Source organism: Glandiceps talaboti, chromosome 17 (assembly GCF_964340395.1).
Source record: "Glandiceps talaboti chromosome 17, keGlaTala1.1, whole genome shotgun sequence".
Lineage (NCBI taxonomy): Eukaryota > Metazoa > Hemichordata > Enteropneusta > Spengelidae > Glandiceps > Glandiceps talaboti.
The window spans coordinates 283,031-307,751 of record NC_135565.1 but is presented as its reverse complement, the minus strand read 5'-3'; the positions used below and the strand labels follow the sequence as shown (position 1 = coordinate 307,751).

Here is a 24,721-nt window from a genome sequence, read left to right as displayed (position 1 = left end):
TCTGTCTTGATCTTGTGTAGGTGACCTGATCATCATCACCGTAACCACCCGTCGAACTTTCACTTGTACCGACCGGTTCAAAGGAATAGGGTTCAATAACACCATCAAAGATGAAAGCTAGGCTGTGATCCTCCTCACTTGAAAAATCTGACGAACATTCGCCGTCCCGTTCGAAAGATACAGTTTCTAGAACTTGTTGTTGTGACTGAGCCTCCATAGCAATGCATGTTAGGAAGGTGAAGTTCAAGGTTATGTGTTCTACTATGACGACATAACAGGAATGCTTTCATATGCAAATATAAATACTCGCTCAGCAGAGGGTGTCATGAACGTGGAAGCAGCATAATTTCTAACTAGATTTTCACTATTCGTGGTCACTTTTTTCTCCTCAACGCTATAGAAATGTGTTAAGTGGCTATTTTTTATTGATTTGATGAAAATTGAAAAATAGAATTGCAGTGGCCCTTTTAAGTTACCGGTATCGTACCTGACAAAATATTTTGAAAAAAAACCTGTCCCAGTTGCAGCTGCTAGTATAGTCTTGCTGCTTGACGTTCTGGCTTCCGATACGATAAATGAATGAAGTTCGTTGTGTGAACGAAGTTCACAGTGAGGGCTTGCCAAAACGTCTAGCTAATGTCATTTTCAGACTTGACATTCCATTGAGATGACATGGGTTGGGTCATGTATGCATATATATATGTTAATATATTCAATAGCCCATGACCTCTAGTTACTTACTAACTATTATGTCTTAATCGGTTTATGGTAATTGTGAGTTTGATCAGTGTGTAGACATTGTCATTCACACATTTCAGCTAAGGCATTGGTGGTTATTTTTACAAGCCCTCCTTAAGATGAATATGCATGAAAAAATTAGCTATTGTCCTCTGTTTGTGCTTGTCATCAATGCAGTTCTCTGATTGGCAGTTATTTATATCCCTGAACTGCTGAGATGACTTTTGCTAGACCTCGGATGTTCCATCCTCGATAGCGACGTTCGGTCATGTGTCGTGTTGTATTGGAAGAACATCCGAGGTCTAGCAGCTAGATTATTGCTAGTACAGCTTTATATGATAGATAGAATATTTAAAATAGTAACTTGAGACAGTCTTGTTGATATGAAAAGTGATAAAGACAAAATTAATCAATTAAATGGTTAATGTTATTTACAGGCTGTCACTAGACCAAGTGGAGGCCATGCTGTAGCTTTATATTGGACTATGAAAAATATCTATGGTGTGAATCCAGGAGAGGTATAATTTGCATAATTAATTATTTTGGGTAATTAGACTATATCTTAAGAATACATACTTCAATTTCAATATAATTCAGTACATACGTTTATAATTTAGTACATAATTTAGTACATATATTTAGTACCACAGGGATCGGTACTTGGGCCAATCCTTTTCACACTATATACATCACCTTTGGAGGATATCATCGAAGGTCATGGTCTGGATTGTATGATGTATGCCGACAACTCCGAAGTCTATGTTGTTTGTAGGCAACCAGATGATGTACGTACCTCTCTCGAGGAATGTATCGACGATGTACGTGGCTGGATGAAGTCAAATCTACTCATTCTGAACGATGACAAAACGGAAGTTGTCCATTTCTCGTCGAGCTTGAAACCTGATGCAACGGAACTGTCTAGCCTAAGGATCGGTGACATTGATATTATCCCTTCAAACTCGGTCCGTAATCTTGGCATGATTTTAAACAGGAATGGTGCTATGTCCGGTCACACAAACCAAGTTTGTAGAAAAGCCCACTACTCATTATACAGAATTGGCAAGATCCGTAAACTTCTCGATCTGGACACTACCGAGACATTGATCCACGCATTTGTAACAACTCAGTTAGATTATTGTAATAGTCTCTTGTATGGAATTAACAAAGATCAGCTTCACCGTTTGCAATCTCTTCAAAACGCTGCAGCACGTTTAGTTAGTCGTTCCCGTAAATTTGACCATATTACACCTGTATTAGTTGATTTACATTGGCTGCCAGTAGAAGGACGTATTAAGTTCAAGGTTATGTTAATTACTTTTAAAGTAATTAGCACCAGTGTATTTGACAGAGCTGATAGAGCAGTATTTTCCTTCTAGAGATCTCCGCTCTGCAGACAAGTTACTTCTGATTCCACCCCGCAGTACATGCAGTAAGACATACGGCCAGAGAGCCATTTCAGTTTGCGCGCCATCACTGTGGAATATGTTACCTGTAGAGATTCGTACTGCAAGGAATGTTAAGTCTTTTAAACGCGGTTTGAAAACCTATCTTTTTAATATGTACTATCATTGATTCGTTTTTGCTTTGCTGTACATTTATTTCACAGCAGGACTGTGTGTTCTTTACCCTACCACTTGCATTATGTATTTTAAATTTTGCATATTCTCTTTAGAGTTTCTGTACATCACACTGTGACGTATGTGTAGTGCGTTTTCTAAGAAATTAAAATAATAAAAAAAATAATAATAATAATACGTTAACCATAAGAAAACGCATATGTCCTATAAAGTTTGTTGATGTACTTGTCAGTGTTAATAACTAATTTTCATGATTAATGATTTTTGGTAATTAGGATATATCATAAGAATGCATACTTGAATTTCAATATATGCATTCTTATATATATTTAATACATACATTAACCATAACAAAGTGGATATGTCCTATAAAATTTGTTGATATAGCTTGCAGTTTTAATGAAAAATTTGCATAATTAATGATCTTTGAGGATATGTACATGTACACGTAAAAATGGACCTTTCCAAGACTTTGAAATTCATAGATCTTGGAGTACATGTACACGTAAAAATGGACCTTTCCAAGACTTCATGATGTTACATGTAATTACATTGTGATGTGTTGTCTTCTCGTGAAGTCATTCTCATCAGGTCTCTGTATGTTGATGGGTACGAAAATATTAGATAATTTTCGTTTCGATTAGAATTCGGTAATAGGGGAATTGGAATGTACCATTTCTTCATTTCAGCGACATTTTATCGTGTGTCACCTAAGTATTGTCGGTTGACAACATGAGATGGTATTTGTTTACATGTAAAGGATCTTTGATCTTTGAGACAGACTAGTCAAAGTTCAATACAAGATTAACAAAAATATTGCAGTTTTGTGCTTTCATTCAGTGAGGAGTATAGTGTATCACATGGGATTCACAAAAGTAACACAACGTAATGTGTTACAACCAACATTATTGTCACCTACAATTTACATTGATAACTGCATAGCAATACAAAAATACAAAGTCCTGTTATTAGTTCCAGAGCGCCCCCTAGGGGCTGCTCTGGAAGGATGGTATTTTCTTAAATTCTTTGTTTCTATTCCATCATGGCCATATTCTATTGAGTGCCCCCGCACGGGTAAAGCCTCATTACCCAGAATGCACTGTGGCATGACATCACACTTATATGCCCTTTAGATGATTGGTTCTTGACACATCCTTATAAGGAGATCACCCAGGCCATGACGACATGCTTGTAATGTGCTGATGAAGTACATGTTCTAATGAGAACAAGTTCATGGGTGATATTCGAATGTATCATCAAAGATGCAAGTTTCAATATTCAATTACATGGATTCGGAGTGTGCGATTGATCAATGGGTTCGGAGTGTGCGATTGATACATGGAAGGTATTTTACAGCATCATCTCATGAAGGCAAGAGAATGTTCTATGAGTGAAAAGTACCACACATTGACCACAACTATTTATACTAAAATATAACTATTCAAATGATAATAATAGTAATAATAATCTTTATTTATACTGGATAGTTCTAAACACTTGTCCCTCATGGGTTCAGTGTTAATGCAGGAGGAAACTGGAGTACCCGGGGAAAACCTGCATTGTTCGGTAGAGTCAAACTAAACGACACTCTTCTTACTTACAGTGTGGTAAATTTAATCGAACCCTGAATGGGGTTTCGAACCCTGACCACAATGGTAAGAGGCAAGTGGTTTAACCACTCGGCCACCAACAACCCAAATGGTGATTAATAGAGAATTCAAAAAATGTATGTAAATTTGCCAAGCAACAAGACCACGCCTAAAGCAAAAAAATCACATATAATGCAAATAATCACACTTTGCCCAATAACTCTTGAAGTTTAACAGATAAAGACCTCATTCAAGTGTCTTCACCCATATTATCAATCATGAGCTTTTTCATGGCACATTGACTTTTGACCTTGACCTCCATCTTCAAGGTCAAATAGCCATATTATTGTCAAAGTGTGTATGTATATCTCTGATATGCATGGACCAAACCGTGTACAAATGTCAGATGCTATAGTCTGCATATACACATCACTTCGTTTCACAACCTTCAAGATAACAGCAAAATGGCGGCCATATTTGTCATAAATATTCACACTGGCCGATAACTCTTGACGCTTAACAGATAGAGACACTATTCAAGTGTTTTCGTCATGGTTATCAATGATGAGCTTTCTAATGACACACTGACTTTTGACAGTGACCTTCATCTTCAGGGTCAAATAGCTACGTCTGTCTATTTTGAAATCTTTAAGATGATATAAATATTGATGCTAATGTGCCTGAAATTGTCAAGGATCTACACATAATAGATGAACAACCCTTGCAGGTGTTGTCAGTGTATCTTTTTGATTGCCTTAAAAGCCATGCCATAGAAGTTGTCCTTTTTTAACTGAAAGCCTGCGACATAATGTACAAACTAAAGAACTTGTTGTACTCACTACCAGAAATATTTTTTGGGGGACTATGTCTTCCATGAAGACTTGTGATTTTGATTTTGCCCCTGAGCTGACTATATAAGCTTAGTGAATCGATAAACGGTGATGTTTTTTAGCACAACTGAACTGAGGTTCAGTAGTGCTATAGGGATCGCCCGGCGTCTGTCTGTCTGTCTGTCTGTCTGTCTGTCTGTCTGTCTGTCTGTGTGTGTGTGTGTGTATGTGTGTAAACAACTTAAAGTCAAAAACTGCTGAACCGATTGCCATGATATTTGGTGGGTCCATTACCTTGGGTGTCTAGTTGGGAAATTGTTCAAATCAAAATGATCGCATCACAGGTGTGTGATTTGGGTCAAAAAATGTGATTTTTGGTCAAAAAACTTAAACTCAGAAACTACTGGGCAGATTGGTGCAAAATTTTGTGGGAAGATTCTTTAGGGGGTGTAAAGTAAGATTTGTTCATGACATGATGATTCCATCAGTGATATGCAAATTAGGGCTAAAAATGTGTCTTTTTGGTTAAAAATCTATAATTCCAAAACTACTGAGCAGATTGGGCTGAAATTTGATGGGGATGCATCTAGGGATGTATGGACGAAGATATATTAAGCATACAATGATTCCATGAGTGATATGCAAATTAGGTGTAAGAATGTTCATTTTTGGTCAAAAACTTATATCTCAAAAAGTACTTGGTCAATGAGTCTGAAACATGGCGAGATGTTTCTGAAACTGTTATTCTGCAGATTTTCTTCAAAATATTTTGACAAAATTGGCCCTAGCGACCATGACCACGCCCTTTAGCAACAACCAAATGGCAGTATATTTTGGTCAAATAACATCATCTGGTAGGCAAGTGAGTAAACATTCAAAAAATGTGTGCAAATACCCTAGCAACCATGACCACGCCCATAGCAACAGCCAAACAGTGGTGTATTTCACAAAGATAACAACAGGGTTTAATAGACAATTGAATAAACATTCAAAAAATGTATGTAAATTTGCATAGCAACAAGACCACACCCATAGCAACAGCCAAATAATCACGTATTTTGCAAAGATAACAACAGGAATAGAAAGACAAATGAATAAACATTCAAAAAATGTATACAAATACCCTAGTAACCATGACCACGCCCATGGCAACAGCCAAACGGTGGTGTATTTCACAAAGATAACAGTGGGGTTTAATAGACAAATGAATAAACATTCAAAAAATGTATGCAAATACCCTAGTAACCATGACCACGCCCATAGCAACAGCCAAACGGTGGTGTATTTCACAAAGATAACAATGGGGTTTAATAGACAATTGAATAAACATTCAAAAAATGTATTTAAATTTGCCTAGCAACAAGACCATGCCCATAGCAACAGCCAAATGATCACGTGTATTGCAAAGACAATATCAGGAATTCATACACAAGTGAACAAAAACATACATAAATGTATGCAAATATATCTAACAACATGACCACGCCCATAGCAACAGCCAAATGATAGCATTTATCGTAAAGATAGCAACATGGTTGGATAGGCAACTGGATAGTTATTCAGCAAATGAACACCTATTGTTAGCATGGACTAGCATATGGATAAACATTTAAAACTGTACAGTTGTGCTACAACGCCATTGGCGGTATTTTTTAGTTCCCGTATGGGAGGTAATGTCGTGTCAATGTCTGTCTGTGTGTCAGTGCAGAAATTTTATTCCACTGATATCTCAAAAGGTACTGAAGCAAATGTTCTGCAATTTACTATGTGGCATTGTCAGGCTATAACTTAGCACTAGTTAGTTTTTGGTGGAAGTGACTTGTATAATTAATGATAATTTGCATAATTAATGATTTATAAAAATGGGGCTATATTATGCATAACGGCTGCACCAAATTCAACGAAACATGCTACATCTAGGGATCATACAAAGATATAAAAGCACTAAAAGACGTTAACTTGTGTCAGGTTAATTAAGAGCTAATTTGCATAATTAATGAATGAATGTTTGTAACTCAGCTGGCCAGAATGGCTTTGCATGTAAAGATACACTGAAAAAGACGATTGTGTTCCTGAACTGATGTCACGATGTCCAAAATCTGTCCCATCAATATGCAAATGAGAAGTACTTTCTGATGTGTTCTGTGGCTGCGCCTAGAGTGGCTCATTTGTCATGCAATTTCTCGTATGAGAGCTATTTAATAATATCACAAAACCCAGTTTACTTTATTTTTATGGCAAAATAAACGTAATAACGAAAAAAAATATCACCCTTTGCATGTACCCTTTAAGATATAGTAAACATTGCAGTCACAACACAGACTTATAGTAAACATTGCAGTCACAACACAGACTTATAGTAAACACTGCAGTCATAACACAGACTTATAGTAAACATTGCAGTCATAACACAGACTTATAGTAAACACTGCAGTCACAACACAGACTTATAGTAAACATTGCAGTCACAACACAGACTTATAGTAAACACTGCAGTCATAACACAGACTTATAGTAAACATTGCAGTCATAACACAGACTTATAGTAAACACTGCAGTCATAACACAGACTTATAGTAAACATTGCAGTCACAACACAGACTTATAGTAAACATTGCAGTCACAACACAGACTTATAGTAAACATTGCAGTCACAACACAGACTTATAGTAAACATTGCAGTCACAACACAGACTTATAGTAAACATTGCAGTCACAACACAGACTTATAGTAAACACTGCAGTCACAACACAGACTTATAGTAAACATTGCAGTCATAACTCAGACTTATAGTAAACACTGCAGTCATAACACAGACTTATAGTAAACATTGCAGTCACAACACAGACTTATAGTAAACATTGCAGTCACAACACAGACTTATAGTAAACATTGCAGTCACAACACAGACTTATAGTAAACATTGCAGTCACAACACAGACTTATAGTAAACATTGCAGTCACAACACAGACTTATAGTAAACATTGCAGTCACAACACAGACTTATAGTAAACATTGCAGTCACAACACAGACTTATAGTAAACATTGCAGTCACAACACAGACTTATAGTAAACACTGCAGTCATAACACAGACTTATAGTAAACACTGCAGTCACAACGCAGACTTATAGTAAACACTGCAGTCACAACACAGACTTATAGTAAACACTGCAGTCATAACACAGACTTATAGTAAACATTGCAGTCACAACACAGACTTATAGTAAACACTGCAGTCATAACACAGACTTATAATAAACACTGCAGTCACAACACAGACTTATAGTAAACATTGCAGTCATAACACAGACTTATATTAAACATTGCAGTCATAACACAGACTTATAGTAAACACTGCAGTCATAACACAGACTTATAGTAAACATTGCAGTCATAACACAGACTTATAGTAAACACTGCAGTCATAACACAGACTTATAGTAAACACTGCAGTCATAACACAGACTTATAGTAAACACTGCAGTCACAACACAGACTTATAGTAAACACTGCAGTCATAACACAGACTTATAGTAAACACTGCAGTCATAACACAGACTTATAGTAAACATTGCAGTCACAACACAGACTTATAGTAAACACTGCAGTCATAACACAGACTTATAGTAAACATTGCAGTCACAACACAGACTTATAGTAAACATTGCAGTCATAACACAGACTTATAGTAAACACTGCAGTCATAACACACACTTATAGTAAACATTGCAGTCACAAGACAGACTTATAGTAAACATTGCAGTCACAACACAGACTTATAGTAAACATTGCAGTCACAACACAGACTTATAGTAAACATTGCAGTCACAACACAGACTTATAGTAAACATTGCAGTCACAACACAGACTTATAGTAAACATTGCAGTCATAACGCAGACTTATAGTAAACACTGCAGTCATAACACAGACTTATAGTAAACACTGCAGTCATAACACAGACTTATATTAAACATTGCAGTCATAACACAGACTTATAGTAAACATTGCAGTCATAACACAGACTTATAGTAAACATTGCAGTCACAACACAGACTTATAGTAAACACTGCAGTCATAACACAGACTTATAGTAAACACTGCAGTCATAACACAGACTTATAGTAAACATTGCAGTCACAACACAGACTTATAGTAAACACTGCAGTCATAACACAGACTTATATTAAACATTGCAGTCATAACTCAGACTTATAGTAAACACTGCAGTCACAACACAGACTTATAGTAAACATTACAGTCATAACACAGACTTATAGTAAACACTGCAGTCATAACGCAGACTTATATTAAACATTGCAGTCATAACGCAGACTTATAGCAAACACTGCAGTCATAACGCAGACTTATAGTAAACATTGCAGTCATAACACAGACTTATAGTAAACACTGCAGTCATAACACAGACTTATATTAAACATTGCAGTCATAACGCAGACTTAAAGCAAACACTGCAGTCATAACGCAGACTTATAGTAAACATTGCAGTCATAACACAGACTTATAGTAAACACTGCAGTCACAACACAGACTTATAGTAAACACTGCAGTCATAACACAGACTTATAGTAAACACTGCAGTCATAACACAGACTTATTTTAAACATTGCAGTCATAACGCAGACTTATAGTAAACATTGCAGTCACAACACAGACTTATAGTAAACATTGCAGTCATAACACAGACTTATAGTAAACACTGCAGTCATAACACAGACTTATAGTAAACACTGCAGTCATAACGCAGACTTATAGTAAACATTGCAGTCATAACACAGACTTATATTAAACACTGCAGTCATAACACAGACTTATAGTAAACTTTGCAGTCACAACGCAGACTTATATTAAACATTGCAGTCATAACACAGACTTATAGTAAACACTGCAGTCACAACGCAGACTTATAGTAAACATTGCAGTCACAACACAGACTTATAGTAAACATTGCAGTCACAACACAGACTTATAGTAAACACTGCAGTCACAACACAGACTTATATTAAACATTGCAGTCATAACACAGACTTATATTAAACATTGCAGTCATAACACAGACTTATAGTAAACACTGCAGTCATAACACAGACTTATAGTAAACACTGCAGTCATAACACAGACTTATAGTAAACATTGCAGTCACAACACAGACTTATAGTAAACACTGCAGTCACAACACAGACTTATATTAAACATTGCAGTCACAACACAGACTTATATTAAACATTGCAGTCATAACACAGACTTATAGTAAACATTGCAGTCACAACACAGACTTATATTAAACATTGCAGTCATAACACAGACTTATATTAAACATTGCAGTCATAACACTGACTTATAGTAAACACTGCAGTCACAACACAGACTTATAGTAAAGATTGCAGTCATAACACAGACTTATAGTAAACATTGCAGTCATAACACAGACTTATAGTAAACACTGCAGTCACAACACAGACTTATATTAAACATTGCAGTCACAACACAGACTTATAGTAAACATTGCAGTCACAACACAGACTTATAGTAAACACTGCAGTCATAACACAGACTTATAGTAAACATTGCAGTCATAACACAGACTTATATTAAACACCAGTCACAACACAGACTTATAGTAAACACTGCAGTCACAACACAGACTTATAGTAAACACTGCAGTCACAACACAGACTTATAGTAAACACTGCAGTCACAACACAGACTTATAGTAAACACTGCAGTCACAACACAGACTTATAGTAAACATTGCAGTCATAACACAGACTTATATTAAACACTGCAGTCATAACACAGACTTATAGTAAACACTGCAGTCATAACACAGACTTATAGTAAACACTGCAGTCACAACACAGACTTATAGTAAACACTGCAGTCACAACACAGACTTATAGTAAACACTGCAGTCACAACACAGACTTATAGTAAACATTGCAGTCACAACACAGACTTATAGTAAACATTGCAGTCATAACACAGACTTATAGTAAACATTGCAGTCATAACACAGACTTATAGTAAACATTGCAGTCATAACACATACTTATAGTAAACATTGCAGTCATAACACAGACTTATAGTAAACACTGCAGTCATAACACAGACTTATAGTAAACACTGCAGTCACAACACAGACTTATAGTAAACATTGCAGTCACAACACAGACTTATATTAAACATTGCAGTCATAACACAGACTTATAGTAAACACTGCAGTCACAACACAGACTTATAGTAAACATTGCAGTCACAACACAGACTTATAGTAAACATTGCAGTCACAACACAGACTTATAGTAAACACTGCAGTCACAACACAGACTTATAGTAAACACTGCAGTCACAACACAGACTTATAGTAAACACTGCAGTCACAACACAGACTTATAGTAAACATTGCAGTTATAACACAGACTTATATTAAACACTGCAGTCATAACACAGACTTATAGTAAACACTGCAGTCATAACACAGACTTATAGTAAACACTGCAGTCACAACACAGACTTATAGTAAACACTGCAGTCACAACACAGACTTATAGTAAACACTGCAGTCACAACACAGACTTATAGTAAACATTGCAGTCACAACACAGACTTATAGTAAACATTGCAGTCATAACACATACTTATAGTAAACATTGCAGTCACAACACAGACTTATAGTAAACATTGCAGTCATAACACAGACTTATAGTAAACATTGCAGTCATAACACAGACTTATAGTAAACATTGCAGTCATAACACATACTTATAGTAAACATTGCAGTCATAACACAGACTTATAGTAAACACTGCAGTCATAACACAGACTTATAGTAAACACTGCAGTCACAACACAGACTTATAGTAAACATTGCAGTCATAACACAGACTTATAGTAAACACTGCAGTCATAACACAGACTTATAGTAAACACTGCAGTCACAACACAGACTTATAGTAAACATTGCAGTCACAACACAGACTTATATTAAACATTGCAGTCATAACACAGACTTATAGTAAACACTGCAGTCACAACACAGACTTATAGTAAACACTGCAGTCACAACACAGACTTATAGTAAACACTGCAGTCACAACACAGACTTATAGTAAACATTGCAGTCACAACACAGACTTATAGTAAACATTGCAGTCATAACACATACTTATAGTAAACATTGCAGTCACAACACAGACTTATAGTAAACATTGCAGTCATAACACAGACTTATAGTAAACATTGCAGTCATAACACAGACTTATAGTAAACATTGCAGTCATAACACATACTTATAGTAAACATTGCAGTCATAACACAGACTTATAGTAAACACTGCAGTCATAACACAGACTTATAGTAAACACTGCAGTCACAACACAGACTTATAGTAAACATTGCAGTCATAACACAGACTTATAGTAAACACTGCAGTCATAACACAGACTTATAGTAAACACTGCAGTCACAACACAGACTTATAGTAAACATTGCAGTCACAACACAGACTTATATTAAACATTGCAGTCATAACACAGACTTATAGTAAACACTGCAGTCACAACACAGACTTATAGTAAACATTGCAGTCACAACACAGACTTATAGTAAACATTGCAGTCACAACACAGACTTATAGTAAACACTGCAGTCACAACACAGACTTATAGTAAACGCTGCAGTCATAACACAGACTTATAGTAAACACTGCAGTCACAACACAGACTTACAGTAAACATTGCAGTCACAACACAGACTTATAGTAAACACTGCAGTCATAACACAGACTTATAGTAAACACTGCAGTCACAGCGCAGACTTATAGTAAACACTGCAGTCACAACACAGACTTATAGTAAACATTGCAGTCACAACACAGACTTATAGTAAACACTGCAGTCATAACACAGACTTATAGTAAACACTGCAGTCATAACACAGACTTATAGTAAACACTGCAGTCATAACACAGACTTATAGTAAACATTGCAGTCATAACACAGACTTATAGTAAACATTGCAGTCATAACACAGACTTATAGTAAACATTGCAGTCATAACACAGACTTATAGTAAACACTGCAGTCATAACACTGACTTATAGTAAACATTGCAGTCATAACACAGACTTATAGTAAACACTGCAGTCATAACACAGACTTATATTAAACATTGCAGTCACAACACAGACTTATAGTAAACATTGCAGTCATAACACAGACTTATATTAAACATTGCAGTCATAACACAGACTTATATTAAACATTGCAGTCACAACACAGACTTATAGTAAACATTGCAGTCACAACACAGACTTATATTTAACATTGCAGTCATAACACAGACTTATAGTAAACACTGCAGTCATAACACAGACTTATAGTAAACACTGCAGTCATAACACAGACTTATAGTAAACACTGCAGTCATAACACAGACTTATAGTAAACATTGCAGTCATAACACAGACTTATAGTAAACATTGCAGTCATAACACAGACTTATAGTAAACACTGCAGTCATAACACAGACTTATAGTAAACACTGCAGTCATAACACTGACTTATAGTAAACATTGCAGTCATAACACAGACTTATAGTAAACACTGCAGTCATAACACAGACTTATAGTAAACACTGCAGTCATAACACTGACTTATAGTAAACATTGCAGTCATAACACAGACTTATATTAAACATTGCAGTATTAACACAGACTTATAGTAAACACTGCCCCATTATTGTACATAATGTGATTTTCATATAATTGCCAAGAAACATGAACTATTTTTGCACCATTGTTCTAGCAGTGGTTCACTTTTCACCTCCATTGTTCTAGCAGTGGTTCACTTTTCACCTCCATTGTTCTAGCAGTGTTTCTCTTTTCCCCTCTAGAAGTGGTTCACTTTTCACCTCCATTGTTCTAGCAGTGGTTCACTTTTCACCCTATTGTTCTAGCAGTGGTTCACTTTTCACCTCCATTTTTCTAGTAGTGGTTCACTTTTCACCTCCATTGTTCTAGCAGTGGTTCACTTTTCACCCTATTGTTCTAGCAGTGGTTCACTTTTCACCCTATTGTTCTAGCAGTGGTTCACTTTTCTCCCCATTGTTCTAGCAGTGGTTCACTTTTCACCCTATTGTTCTAGCAGTGGTTCACTTTTCACCTCCATTGTTCTAGCAGTGGTTCACTTTTCACCTCCATTGTTCTAGCAGTGGTTCACCTTTCACCCTATTGTTCTAGCAGTGGTTCACTTTCACCCTATAGTTCTAGCAGTGGTTCACTTTCACCTTATTGTTCTAGCAGTGGTTCACTTTTCACCCTATTGTTCTAGCAGTGGTTCACTTTTCACCCTATTGTTCCAGCAGTGGTTCACTTTTCAACCTATTGTTCTAGCAGTGGTTCACTTTTCACCTCTATTGTTCTAGTAGTGGTTCACTTTTCACCTCCATTGTTCTAGCAGTGGTTCACTTTTCACCCTATTGTTCTAGCAGTGGTTCACTTTTCACCTCCATTGTTCTAGCAGTGGTTCACTTTTCACCTCCATTGTTCTAGCAGTGGTTCACTTTTCACCTCCATTGTTCTAGCAGTGGTTCACTTTTCACCCTATTGTTCTAGCAGTGGTTCACTTTTCACCCTATTGTTCTAGCAGTGGTTCACTTTTCACCCTATTGTTCTAGCAGTGGTTTACTTTTGCCTGATGGAAATTAACAGACATGTATTTTATGATTATTTATCTGCATATAATTAATCTACACTAACATAATGCAACACTAAACTACACTATACAACGCTGTTCAACACATAAAAACTACACTACATTACATATAAACTATCTCACAACTGCAAATCCTATCGATATCCCTATAAACTATGTCTGTTTATTTTGTTAGGTATGGTGGGCAGCATCAGACTTAGGCTGGGTCGTTGGTCATTCGTATATCTGTTATGCTCCTTTGTTGCATGGTAACACATCAGTTATTTTTGAGGTATGGTAACACTTATCTATAGAATTTTCACTATGGTAACAATCAACATTCTGTATCTATGGTAACAGTCAACATAGTGTGCCTGTATCTATAGTACTGTCACTATGGTAATAATCAAAATAGTCTAGCTATGGTAACAATCAACAGGCTGTATTTATGGTGACAATGAACATAGTCAGACTTTATAGAATTGTCACTATGGTAACAATCTATATGGTCTGACTGTATCTATGGTAACAATCAATATACTCTGACTAAAGAATTGTCATTATGGTAACAATCAACATAGTCTGACTCTCCATGGTAACAGTCAGCATAGTCTGTATCTATAGTAACTATCAACATAGTCTGAATGTATCTATAGAATTGTCACTATGGTAACAATCAACATGGCCTGAATGTATCTATAGTACTGTGACAGTCACTTCTATCAAACAGTACTTGTTGAAAGTGGAATAGAAACATTCTGAAAGTACACGATGCTTGACAAGATAATAAATACATACATTGTAAGATTGGTACATGGTAAAGTGTGTTTACAATGGTTTCCTTTATGAGTTTTTACAACATAGTCAGCGATAGCACATCATTTTCCAGAAAAGGATAATTTATCAATATTCCCGTAAAAATGGAAGGTATGGAAGGCTACTCATCCCCAACTATATCCAGCGGCATTGTGTTTAATCATAACACAAGTAATGGTTTCCTTGAACGAAACCCTTCTGACCTAATGAACCTGTCCTGAAACCCTCCTGCCCCAATGAACCTGTCCAGAAACCCTCCTGACCCAATGAACCTGTCTTGAAACCCTCCTGACCCAATGAACCTGTCCTGAAACCCTCCTGACCCAATGAACCTGTCCTAAAACCCTTCTGACCCAATGAACCTGTCCTGAAACCCTCCTGACCCAATGAACCTGTCCTGAAACCCTTCTGACCCAATGAACCTGTCCTGAAACCCTCCTGACCCAATGAACCTATCCTGAAACCCTTCTGACCCAATGAACCTGTCCTGAAACCCTCCTGACCCAATGAACCTGTCTTGAAACCCTTCTGACCCAATGAACCTGTCTTGTAACCCTCCTGCCCCAATGAACCTGTCTTGAAACCCCCCTGACCCAATGAACCTGTCTTGAAACCCCCCTGACCCAATGAACCTGTCTTGAAACCCTCCTGACCCAATGAACCTGTCCTGAATGCCTCCTGACCCAATGAACCTGTCTTGAAACCCTCCTGACCCAATGAACCTGTCCTGAAACCCTTCTGACCCAATGAACCTGTCCTGAAACCCTCCTGACCCAATGAACCTGTCCTGAATGCCTCCTGACCCAATGAACCTGTCTTGAAACCCTCCTGACCCAATGAACCTGTCCTGAAACCCTCCTGACCCAATGAACCTGTCCTGAAACCCTCCTGACCCAATGAACCTGTCCTGAAACCCTTTTGACCCAATGAACCTGTCTTGAAACCCTCCTGCCCCAATGAAGCTGTCCTGAATGCCTCCTGACCTAATGAACCTGTCCTGAAACCCTCCTGACCCAATGAACCTGTCCTGAATGCCTCCTGCCCCAATGAACCTATCCAGAAACCCTCCTGACCCAATGAACCTGTCTTGAAACCCTTCTGTCCCAATGAACCTGTCTTGAAACCCTTCTGACCCAATGAACCTGTCCAGAAACCCTTCTGACCCAATGAACCTGTCCTGAAACCCTTCTGACCCAATGAACCTGTCCAGGAACCCTCCTGACCCAATGAACCTGTCCAGAAACCCTTCTGACCCAATGAACCTGTCCTGAAACCCTCCTGACCCAATGAACCTGTCTTGAAACCCTTCTGACCCAATGAACCTGTCTTGAAACCCTCCTGCCCCAATGAACCTGTCTTGAAACCCCCCTGACCCAATGAACCTGTCTTGAAACCCCCCTGACCCAATGAACCTGTCTTGAAACCCTCCTGACCCAATGAACCTGTCCTGAATGCCTCCTGACCCAATGAACCTGTCTTGAAACCCTCCTGACCCAATGAACCTGTCCTGAAACCCTTCTGACCCAATGAACCTGTCCTGAAACCCTCCTGACCCAATGAACCTGTCCTGAATGCCTCCTGACCCAATGAACCTGTCTTGAAACCCTCCTGACCCAATGAACCTGTCCTGAAACCCTCCTGACCCAATGAACCTGTCCTGAAACCCTCCTGACCCAATGAACCTGTCCTGAAACCCTTTTGACCCAATGAACCTGTCTTGAAACCCTCCTGCCCCAATGAACCTGTCCTGAATGCCTCCTGACCTAATGAACCTGTCCTGAAACCCTCCTGACCCAATGAACCTGTCCTGAATGCCTCCTGCCCCAATGAACCTATCCAGAAACCCTCCTGACCCAATGAACCTGTCTTGAAACCCTTCTGTCCCAATGAACCTGTCTTGAAACCCTCCTGACCCAATGAACCTGTCCAGAAACCCTTCTGACCCAATGAACCTGTCCAGAAACCCTTCTGACCCAATGAACCTGTCCTGAAACCCTTCTGACCCAATGAACCTGTCCAGGAACCCTCCTGACCCAATGAACCTGTCCAGAAACCCTTCTGACCCAATGAACCTGTCCTGAATGCCTCCTGGCTTTGTCTTATATGCTGTGTGGACTCATTCTGTCCTGAAAGCCTATTGACCTCAATCCTGTTGTAGCACTGATACATGTAGATGACAGATTTTAAGTTTTCTTCTAACTTGCTATTATAATTCCATTGTTTCAGATGATAATAATGGTTTCTTGTCTGTCCTTAATGTAAAAAACAAAATTTCTCACGAGCAAGTTTGGATAGGTTCAGGAGGAATCTCATGATATCTACACCTATGTACCACAAACCTTACCTATGTAAAGACACAAACCTTGCCTATGTAAAGACACAAACCTTACCTATGTAAATACACAAACCTTACCTATGTAAAGACACAAACCTTACCTATGTAAAGACACAAACCTTACCTATGTAAATACACAAACCTTACCTATGTAAAGACACAAACCTTACCTATGTAAATACACAAACTTTACCTATGTAAAGACACAAACCTTGCCTATGTAAAGACACAAACCTTACCTATGTAAGGACACAAACCTTACCTATGTAAATACACAAACCTTACCTATGTAAAGACACAAACCTTACCTATGTAAATACACAAACCTTACCTATGTAAAGACACAAACCTTACCTATGTAAGGACACAAACCTTACCTATGTAAATACACAAACCTTACCTATGTAAATATACAAACCTTACCTATGTAAATACACAAACCTTACCTATGTAAAGACACAAACCTTACCTATGTAAAGACACAAACCTTACCTATGTAAATACACAAACCTTACCTATGTAAAGACACAAACCTTACCTATGTAAATACACAAACCTTACCTATGTAAATACACAAACCTTGCCTATGTAAAGACACAAACCTTACCTATGTAAAGACACAAACCTTACGTATATAAAGACACAAACCTTACCTATGTAAAGACACAAACCTTACCTATGTAAAGACACAAACCTTACCTATGTAAATACACAAACCTTACCTATGTAAATACACAAACCTTGCCTATGTAAAGACACAAACCTTACCTATGTAAATACACAAACCTTACCTATATAAAGACACAAACCTTACCTATGTAAAGACACAAACCTTACGTATGTAAAGACACAAACCTTACCTATGTAAATACACAAACCTTACCTATGTAAAGACACAAACCTTACCTATGTAAAGACACAAACCTTACCTATGTAAGGACACAAACCTTACCTATGTAAAGACACAAACCTTACCTATGTAAATACACAAACCTTACCTATGTCAGGTAGGACTCGGGACAACCCGAGGTAGGACATCCTAATTGTAGATGGGGTATAATGTTGTAGTTGTTTGGTTTGTATCAATCCAGGGCAAACCTGTAGGCACGCCTGATTGTGGTGTTTTCTGGAGGGTTATCAAAGAGCATGGTGTTGTAGGTTTATTTACTGCACCTACTGCATTACGGGCCATTAGACGTGAAGATCCAGACGGTCAAGTTGTCAGAAAATATGATTTAGAAAGGTATGTATTTTGTACCAATGCAATCTCACATGAAAGCAAAGTTGAACACATTTGAACAAAAATATGGAAGTATGGTGTATATCATGACAATGCTAACTATGGAATTGGTTTTGTGCCACCCAAAGTGTAAGAGTCAAAGCATTAGTTTGTGATTGGCTACTGTGCTACCCAAAGTGTAAGAGTCAAAGCATTAGTTTGTGATTGGCTACTGTGCTACCCAAAGTGTAAGAGTCAAAGCATTAGTTTGTGATTGGCTACTGTGCCACCCAAAGTGTAAGAGTCAAAGCATTAGTTTGTGATTGGCTACTGTGCTACCCAAAGTGTAAGAGTCAAAGCATTAGTTTGAGATTCATGGCTACTGTGCCACCCAAAGTGCAAGAGTCAAAGCATTAGTTTGAGATTCATGGCTACTGTGCCACCCAAAGTGTAAGAGTCAAAGCATTAGTTTGAGATTCATGGCTACTGTGCCACCCAAAGTGTAAGAGTCAAAGCATTAGTTTGTGATTGGCTACTGTGCCACCCAAAGTGTAAGAGTCAAAGCATTAGTTTGAGATTCATGGCTACTGTGCCACCCAAAGTGTAAGAGTCAAAGCATTAGTTTGTGATTGGCTACTGTGCCACCCAAAGTGTAAGAGTCAAAGCATTAGTTTGTGATTGGCTACTGTGCCACCCAAAGTGTAAGAGTCAAAGCATTAGTTTGTGATTGGCTACTGTGCCACCCAAAGTGTAAGAGTCAAAGCATTAGTTTGAGATTGGCTAATGTTCCACCCATAGTGTAAGAGTGAAAGCATTAGTTTGTGATTGGCTACTGTGCTACCCAAAGTGTAAGAGTCAAAGCATTAGTTTGTGATTGGCTACTGTGCCACCCAAAGTGTAAGAGTCAAAGCATTAGTTTGTGATTGGCTACTGTGCTACCCAAAGTGCAAGAGTCAAAGCATTAGTTTGTGATTGGCTACTGTGCCACCCAAAGTGTAAGAGTCAAATCATTAGTTTGTGATTGGCTACTGTGCCACCCAAAGTGTAAGAGTCAAAGCATTAGTTTGTGATTGGCTAATGTGCCACCCAAAGTGTAAGAGTCAAATCATTAGTTTGTGATTGGCTAATGTGCCACCCAAAGTGTAAGAGTCAAAGCATTAGTTTGAGATTGGCTAATGTGCCACCCAAAGTGTAAGAGTCAAAGCATTAGTTTGTGATTGGCTAATGTGCCACCCAAAGTGTAAGAGTCAAAGCATTAGTTTGTGATTGGCTACTGTGCCACCCAAAGTGTAAGAGTCAAAGCATTAGTTTGTGATTGGCTACTGTGCCACCCAAAGTGTAAGAGTCAAAGCATTAGTTTGTGATTGGCTACTGTGCTACCCAAAGTGTAAGAGTCAAAGCATTAGTTTGAGATTCATGGCTACTGTGCCACCCAAAGTGTAAGAGTCAAAGCATTAGTTTGTGATTGGCTACTGTGCCACCCAAAGTGTAAGAGTCAAAGCATTAGTTTGTGATTGGCTACTGTGCTACCCAAAGTGCAAGAGTCAAAGCATTAGTTTGTGATTGGCTACTGTGCCACCCAAAGTGTAAGAGTCAAAGCATTAGTTTGTGATTGGCTAATGTGCCACCCAAAGTGTAAGAGTCAAAGCATTAGTTTGTGATTGGCTAATGTGCCACCCAAAGTGTAAGAGTCAAAGCATTAGTTTGTGATTGGCTAATGTGCCACCCAAAGTGTAAGAGTCAAAGCATTAGTTTGAGATTGGCTAATGTGCCACCCACAGTGTAAGAGTCAAAGCATTAGTTTGTGATTGGCTAATGTGCCACCCAAAGTGTAAGAGTCAAAGCATTAGTTTGTGATTGGCTACTGTGCCACCCAAAGTGTAAGAGTCAAAACATTAGTTTGTGATTGGCTAATGTGCCACCCAAAGTGTAAGAGTCAAATCATTAGTTTGTGATTGGCTACTGTGCCACCCAAAGTGTAAGAGTCAAAGCATTAGTTTGTGATTGGCTACTGTGCCACCCAAAGTGTAAGAGTAAAAGCATTAGTTTGAGATTGGCTAATGTGCCACCCAAAGTGTAAGAGTCAAATCATTAGTTTGTGATTGGCTACTGTGCTACCCAAAGTGTAAGAGTCAAAGCATTAGTTTGTGATTGGATACTGTGCTACCCAAAGTGTAAGAGTCAAAGCATTAGTTTGTGATTGGCTACTGTGCCACCCAAAGTGTAAGAGTCAAAGCATTAGTTTGTGATTGGCTACTGTGCCACCCAAAGTGTAAGAGTCAAAGCATTAGTTTGAGATTGGCTACTTACTGTGCCACCCAAAGTGTAAGTCAAAGCATTAGTTTGTGATTGGCTAATGTGCCACCCAAAGTGTAAGAGTCAAAGCATTAGTTTGTGATTGGCTACTTACTGTGCCACCCAAAGTGTAAGTCAAAGCATTAGTCTGTGATTGGCTACTGTGCGACCCAAAGTGTAAGAGTCAAATCATTAGTTTGTGATTGGCTACTGTGCCACCCAAAGTGTAAGAGTCAAAGCATTAGTTTGTGATTGGCTACTGTGCTACCCAAAGTGTAAGAGTCAAAGCATTAGTTTGTGATTGGCTACTGTGCCACCCAAAGTGTAAGAGTCAAAGCATTAGTTTGTGATTGGCTACTGTGCCACCCAAAGTGTAAGAGTCAAAGCATTAGTTTGAGATTGGCTAATGTGCCACCCAAAGTGTAAGAGTCAAAGCATTAGTTTGAGATTGGCTACTGTTCCACCCAAAGTGTAAGAGTCAAAGCATTAGTTTGTGATTGGCTACTGTGCCACCCAACGTGTAAGAGTCAGAGTATTAGTTTGTGATTGGTAGGCTGTGCCTTGCATATCAGTTTGTATGACATTGTTGTAAGTTCTTAGTCATTTAGAAATTAGAATGTATAATTGGAGATGTCAACAAGAGTCATTTGACTCATTGACAAGTATAAATATAATGTGATTTTATATTACAAGTACTAAGAAATCTCAAAAGGGTTTGCCATGCTTGTTATAGAACAATTATTGTAGATTGTCATGGTAACATTATATATCTTGTTTTCTTTCTCAGCTGTTCAGGGACACATATATGCAAATAGTCTATGACTTGTATTTTTACGCAGTTCCTAAAACCATTTATGAGAGTGATTAAGTTACAGATAAGACAACTTTACATTTTACCAAGAATACACTATGTAACTGCTGACTGCTGAAGTTTAAGGTATATTACATTTTGTTGTTTTACAGATTTAGGGCTTTGTTTGTAGCTGGTGAACACTGTGACCGTGAAACAATGGATTGGGCTAAAAGTGCATTAAATGTACCAGTATTAGACCATTGGTGGCAAACAGGTAATGCAAGTTTGAAAGTATTTAGTAATTATAAGTCCTTTGACTATAACTTATAACACATCTTCCTTACTTCCTTCAGTGATTGGCTTAAACTCAAGTCACATGGCATGGTATGAACTTGTTTTCAGTAGATATTTGCAGTGGGCACTATTCATTTTCTAGTACCCAAGGGTACTAGTCCTATTACAAGATTTGCATACAGTGGGCACTATTCATTTTCTAGTACCCAAGGGTACTAGTACTGTTACAAGATTTGCATATGAGTGGGCACGATTCATTTTATAATACCCTAGGGTACTAGTACTATTACAAGATTTGCATACAGTGGACACTATTCATTTTCTAATACCCTAGGGTACTAGTCCTATTACAAGATTTGCATACAGTGGGCACTTTTCATTTTCTAATACCCTAGGGTACTAGTCCTATTACAAGATTTGCATACAGTGGGCACTTTTCATTTTCTAGTACCCTAGGGTACTAGTACTATTACAGGATTTGCATACAGTGGGCACTATTCATTTTCTAATACCCTAGGGTACTAGTACTATCACAGGATTTGCATACAGTGGCCACTATTCATTTTTGTAATACTCTAGGGTACTACTACTATTACAAGATTTGCATACAGTGGGCACTTTTCATTTTCTAATACCCTAGGGTACTAATACAAGAGCCATGCATTATGTTATTGTAAGAAAGGTAAGTCCATAGTGTGCTGAAAGTGGCTTAAGGCATGTTCATATTGCTTTTATCGTGTTTTTTTTTCTTCGGCGTAAATTGGTGAGAACGATTAGTAAACAGAGGGGATCAGCTGTATGTGTTCACACATGGAATTTGACACCATTATCCACAGGCGTAAATGCATGTAAACAACATGGCTGACGTTGTAGAGACTGCCTTGTGTTTTTTATTGCTGTATACGTTCATGTGTTCGAGAAATAAGTGAAGACGTCTTCTCATGCATGTTAACAATTTCACTGGTCGTCGTGATGCCCAGTTTAACTTTCCACAACCATGCAACTTGCTCGACATCGACATGTCGACCAACGTGAATTCATGTGTTTTCTATTCGTACAAATTCTGAATTCAGTCACACCAGTTGTTACCTCTTTCACTGTTGTGGACCATGGGTGTATTACTATTAGCGAGGGACATGTTGTACTATGCTCTGTGACGATTGATAACCTTGATTCGAATGGCGACTTCTGCAGCCAACAGGAAGTGATTTTGTTTACAGTCATCACACTAATTTCCCGGACAGCAACTTAACGATGTTGCCAGCTAATTAGTGAGCAATATTGAGAGTTCACTTGACAATTACCGAGACACATGTTTATTTTGTAACTGATGTTGCTGAATGCCAACTCAGCAGAAACTCATTTCCGTATTTATGTTACAATGTTTACACAATTACAAATTGCGCAACAAATTTCAAGTACATATACTTTCTGAAGGGGGTGACTGCTTGCTGTGTCATGGGTATAAGAACAACAAAGTGTTTGAGATGTGTATAGAAATATCCTAGGTCACCGTATCACCGTATAAAAAATAGATGTATGCATGCGTTTTCTTGAAACGCTATTCACAAAGTAACCTGCCTAAGAAATTGCCGGCAATTTTTTACCAACTCATTTTGACGGTGACACTTGCAAGTACACATAATTTATACGTCGCATTATAGACTAAATATCCTGATTGACATTGTCAGGACTGATGTACTCTGGCTCCGAATGTATCAAAGCATACAGATAGACAATGTTGTTGACATTAATTTTGATTGACACTTCCATTAGACAGCAATGGACAACCGTTCACATGAGCAGTGTACACAAATTTGATAGGACCATTCTTCTTGTACATGACTGTCGGCAAGCCTTTGATTTCGACATAATTTTGCCATTTTCTGGTTTTTAAATTTCATTCTCTACTCCTGTTTGCCCCTGACATTCAACGTCTCTTCTCAAATAATGATAGTTTGACATGTCGACATAGTACAGCAGATAGCCTACACAGCAGAGAACCACCGCCGGTTTCAGTATGAGTAAACCCCGGGAGTAAACGGCAAATAACTAATTTCTTTTCTCTGGCTAGTAAGCCAGGTAGGAGTGATGGAAATGGTGAACAACCCGCTAATATTAATAAGAAAATAATATCGCAACGAGACAGCAGGCAAATTCTGCCTTCCGAAATACTTCCCACACTAGGCCTTTCGTTGTTATGGCGACAAATTTGCACTTCCGGATGTGATCTGTACACTGTGTGCATGTCTGTTACTGTACATGTAACAATATCAGTATGTATCAAATTTTGTATCGTCTTTACTTTAATTTATTTGAACTGAACAATCTTCAGAGGAATTAGTGTGGTATAAACATTCACTGGTAAAAAATTAAAAAATGATTCACGCAATACTCAACTTCCAAACACTTACGGCACTGGTGAAATGACCCAATATATGTTATCAATTTCACTTCGCACATCAGTCGTCTGCTATGAAATATTTCAGTAAACCAAATGAAAAAAAAGTCCTACCGAAC

At 37.9% G+C, this 24,721-nt stretch overlaps 1 protein-coding gene across 2 annotated transcripts in view; it reads left to right on the top strand.

Moving 5' to 3' along the window:
- The window catches only part of LOC144447950 (acyl-CoA synthetase short-chain family member 3, mitochondrial-like), a 207,921-nt gene that overhangs the window by 67,929 nt on the left and 115,271 nt on the right, over nt 1-24,721 (top strand). For both annotated transcript variants that reach the window (XM_078138072.1, XM_078138073.1), the window contains exons 6-9: nt 1,176-1,256; nt 14,646-14,741; nt 18,692-18,843; nt 22,078-22,181. In XM_078138072.1, coding sequence (XP_077994198.1) covers nt 1,176-1,256; nt 14,646-14,741; nt 18,692-18,843; nt 22,078-22,181 — 433 coding nt within the window. The remainder of the gene's footprint in view (nt 1-1,175; nt 1,257-14,645; nt 14,742-18,691; nt 18,844-22,077; nt 22,182-24,721) is intronic.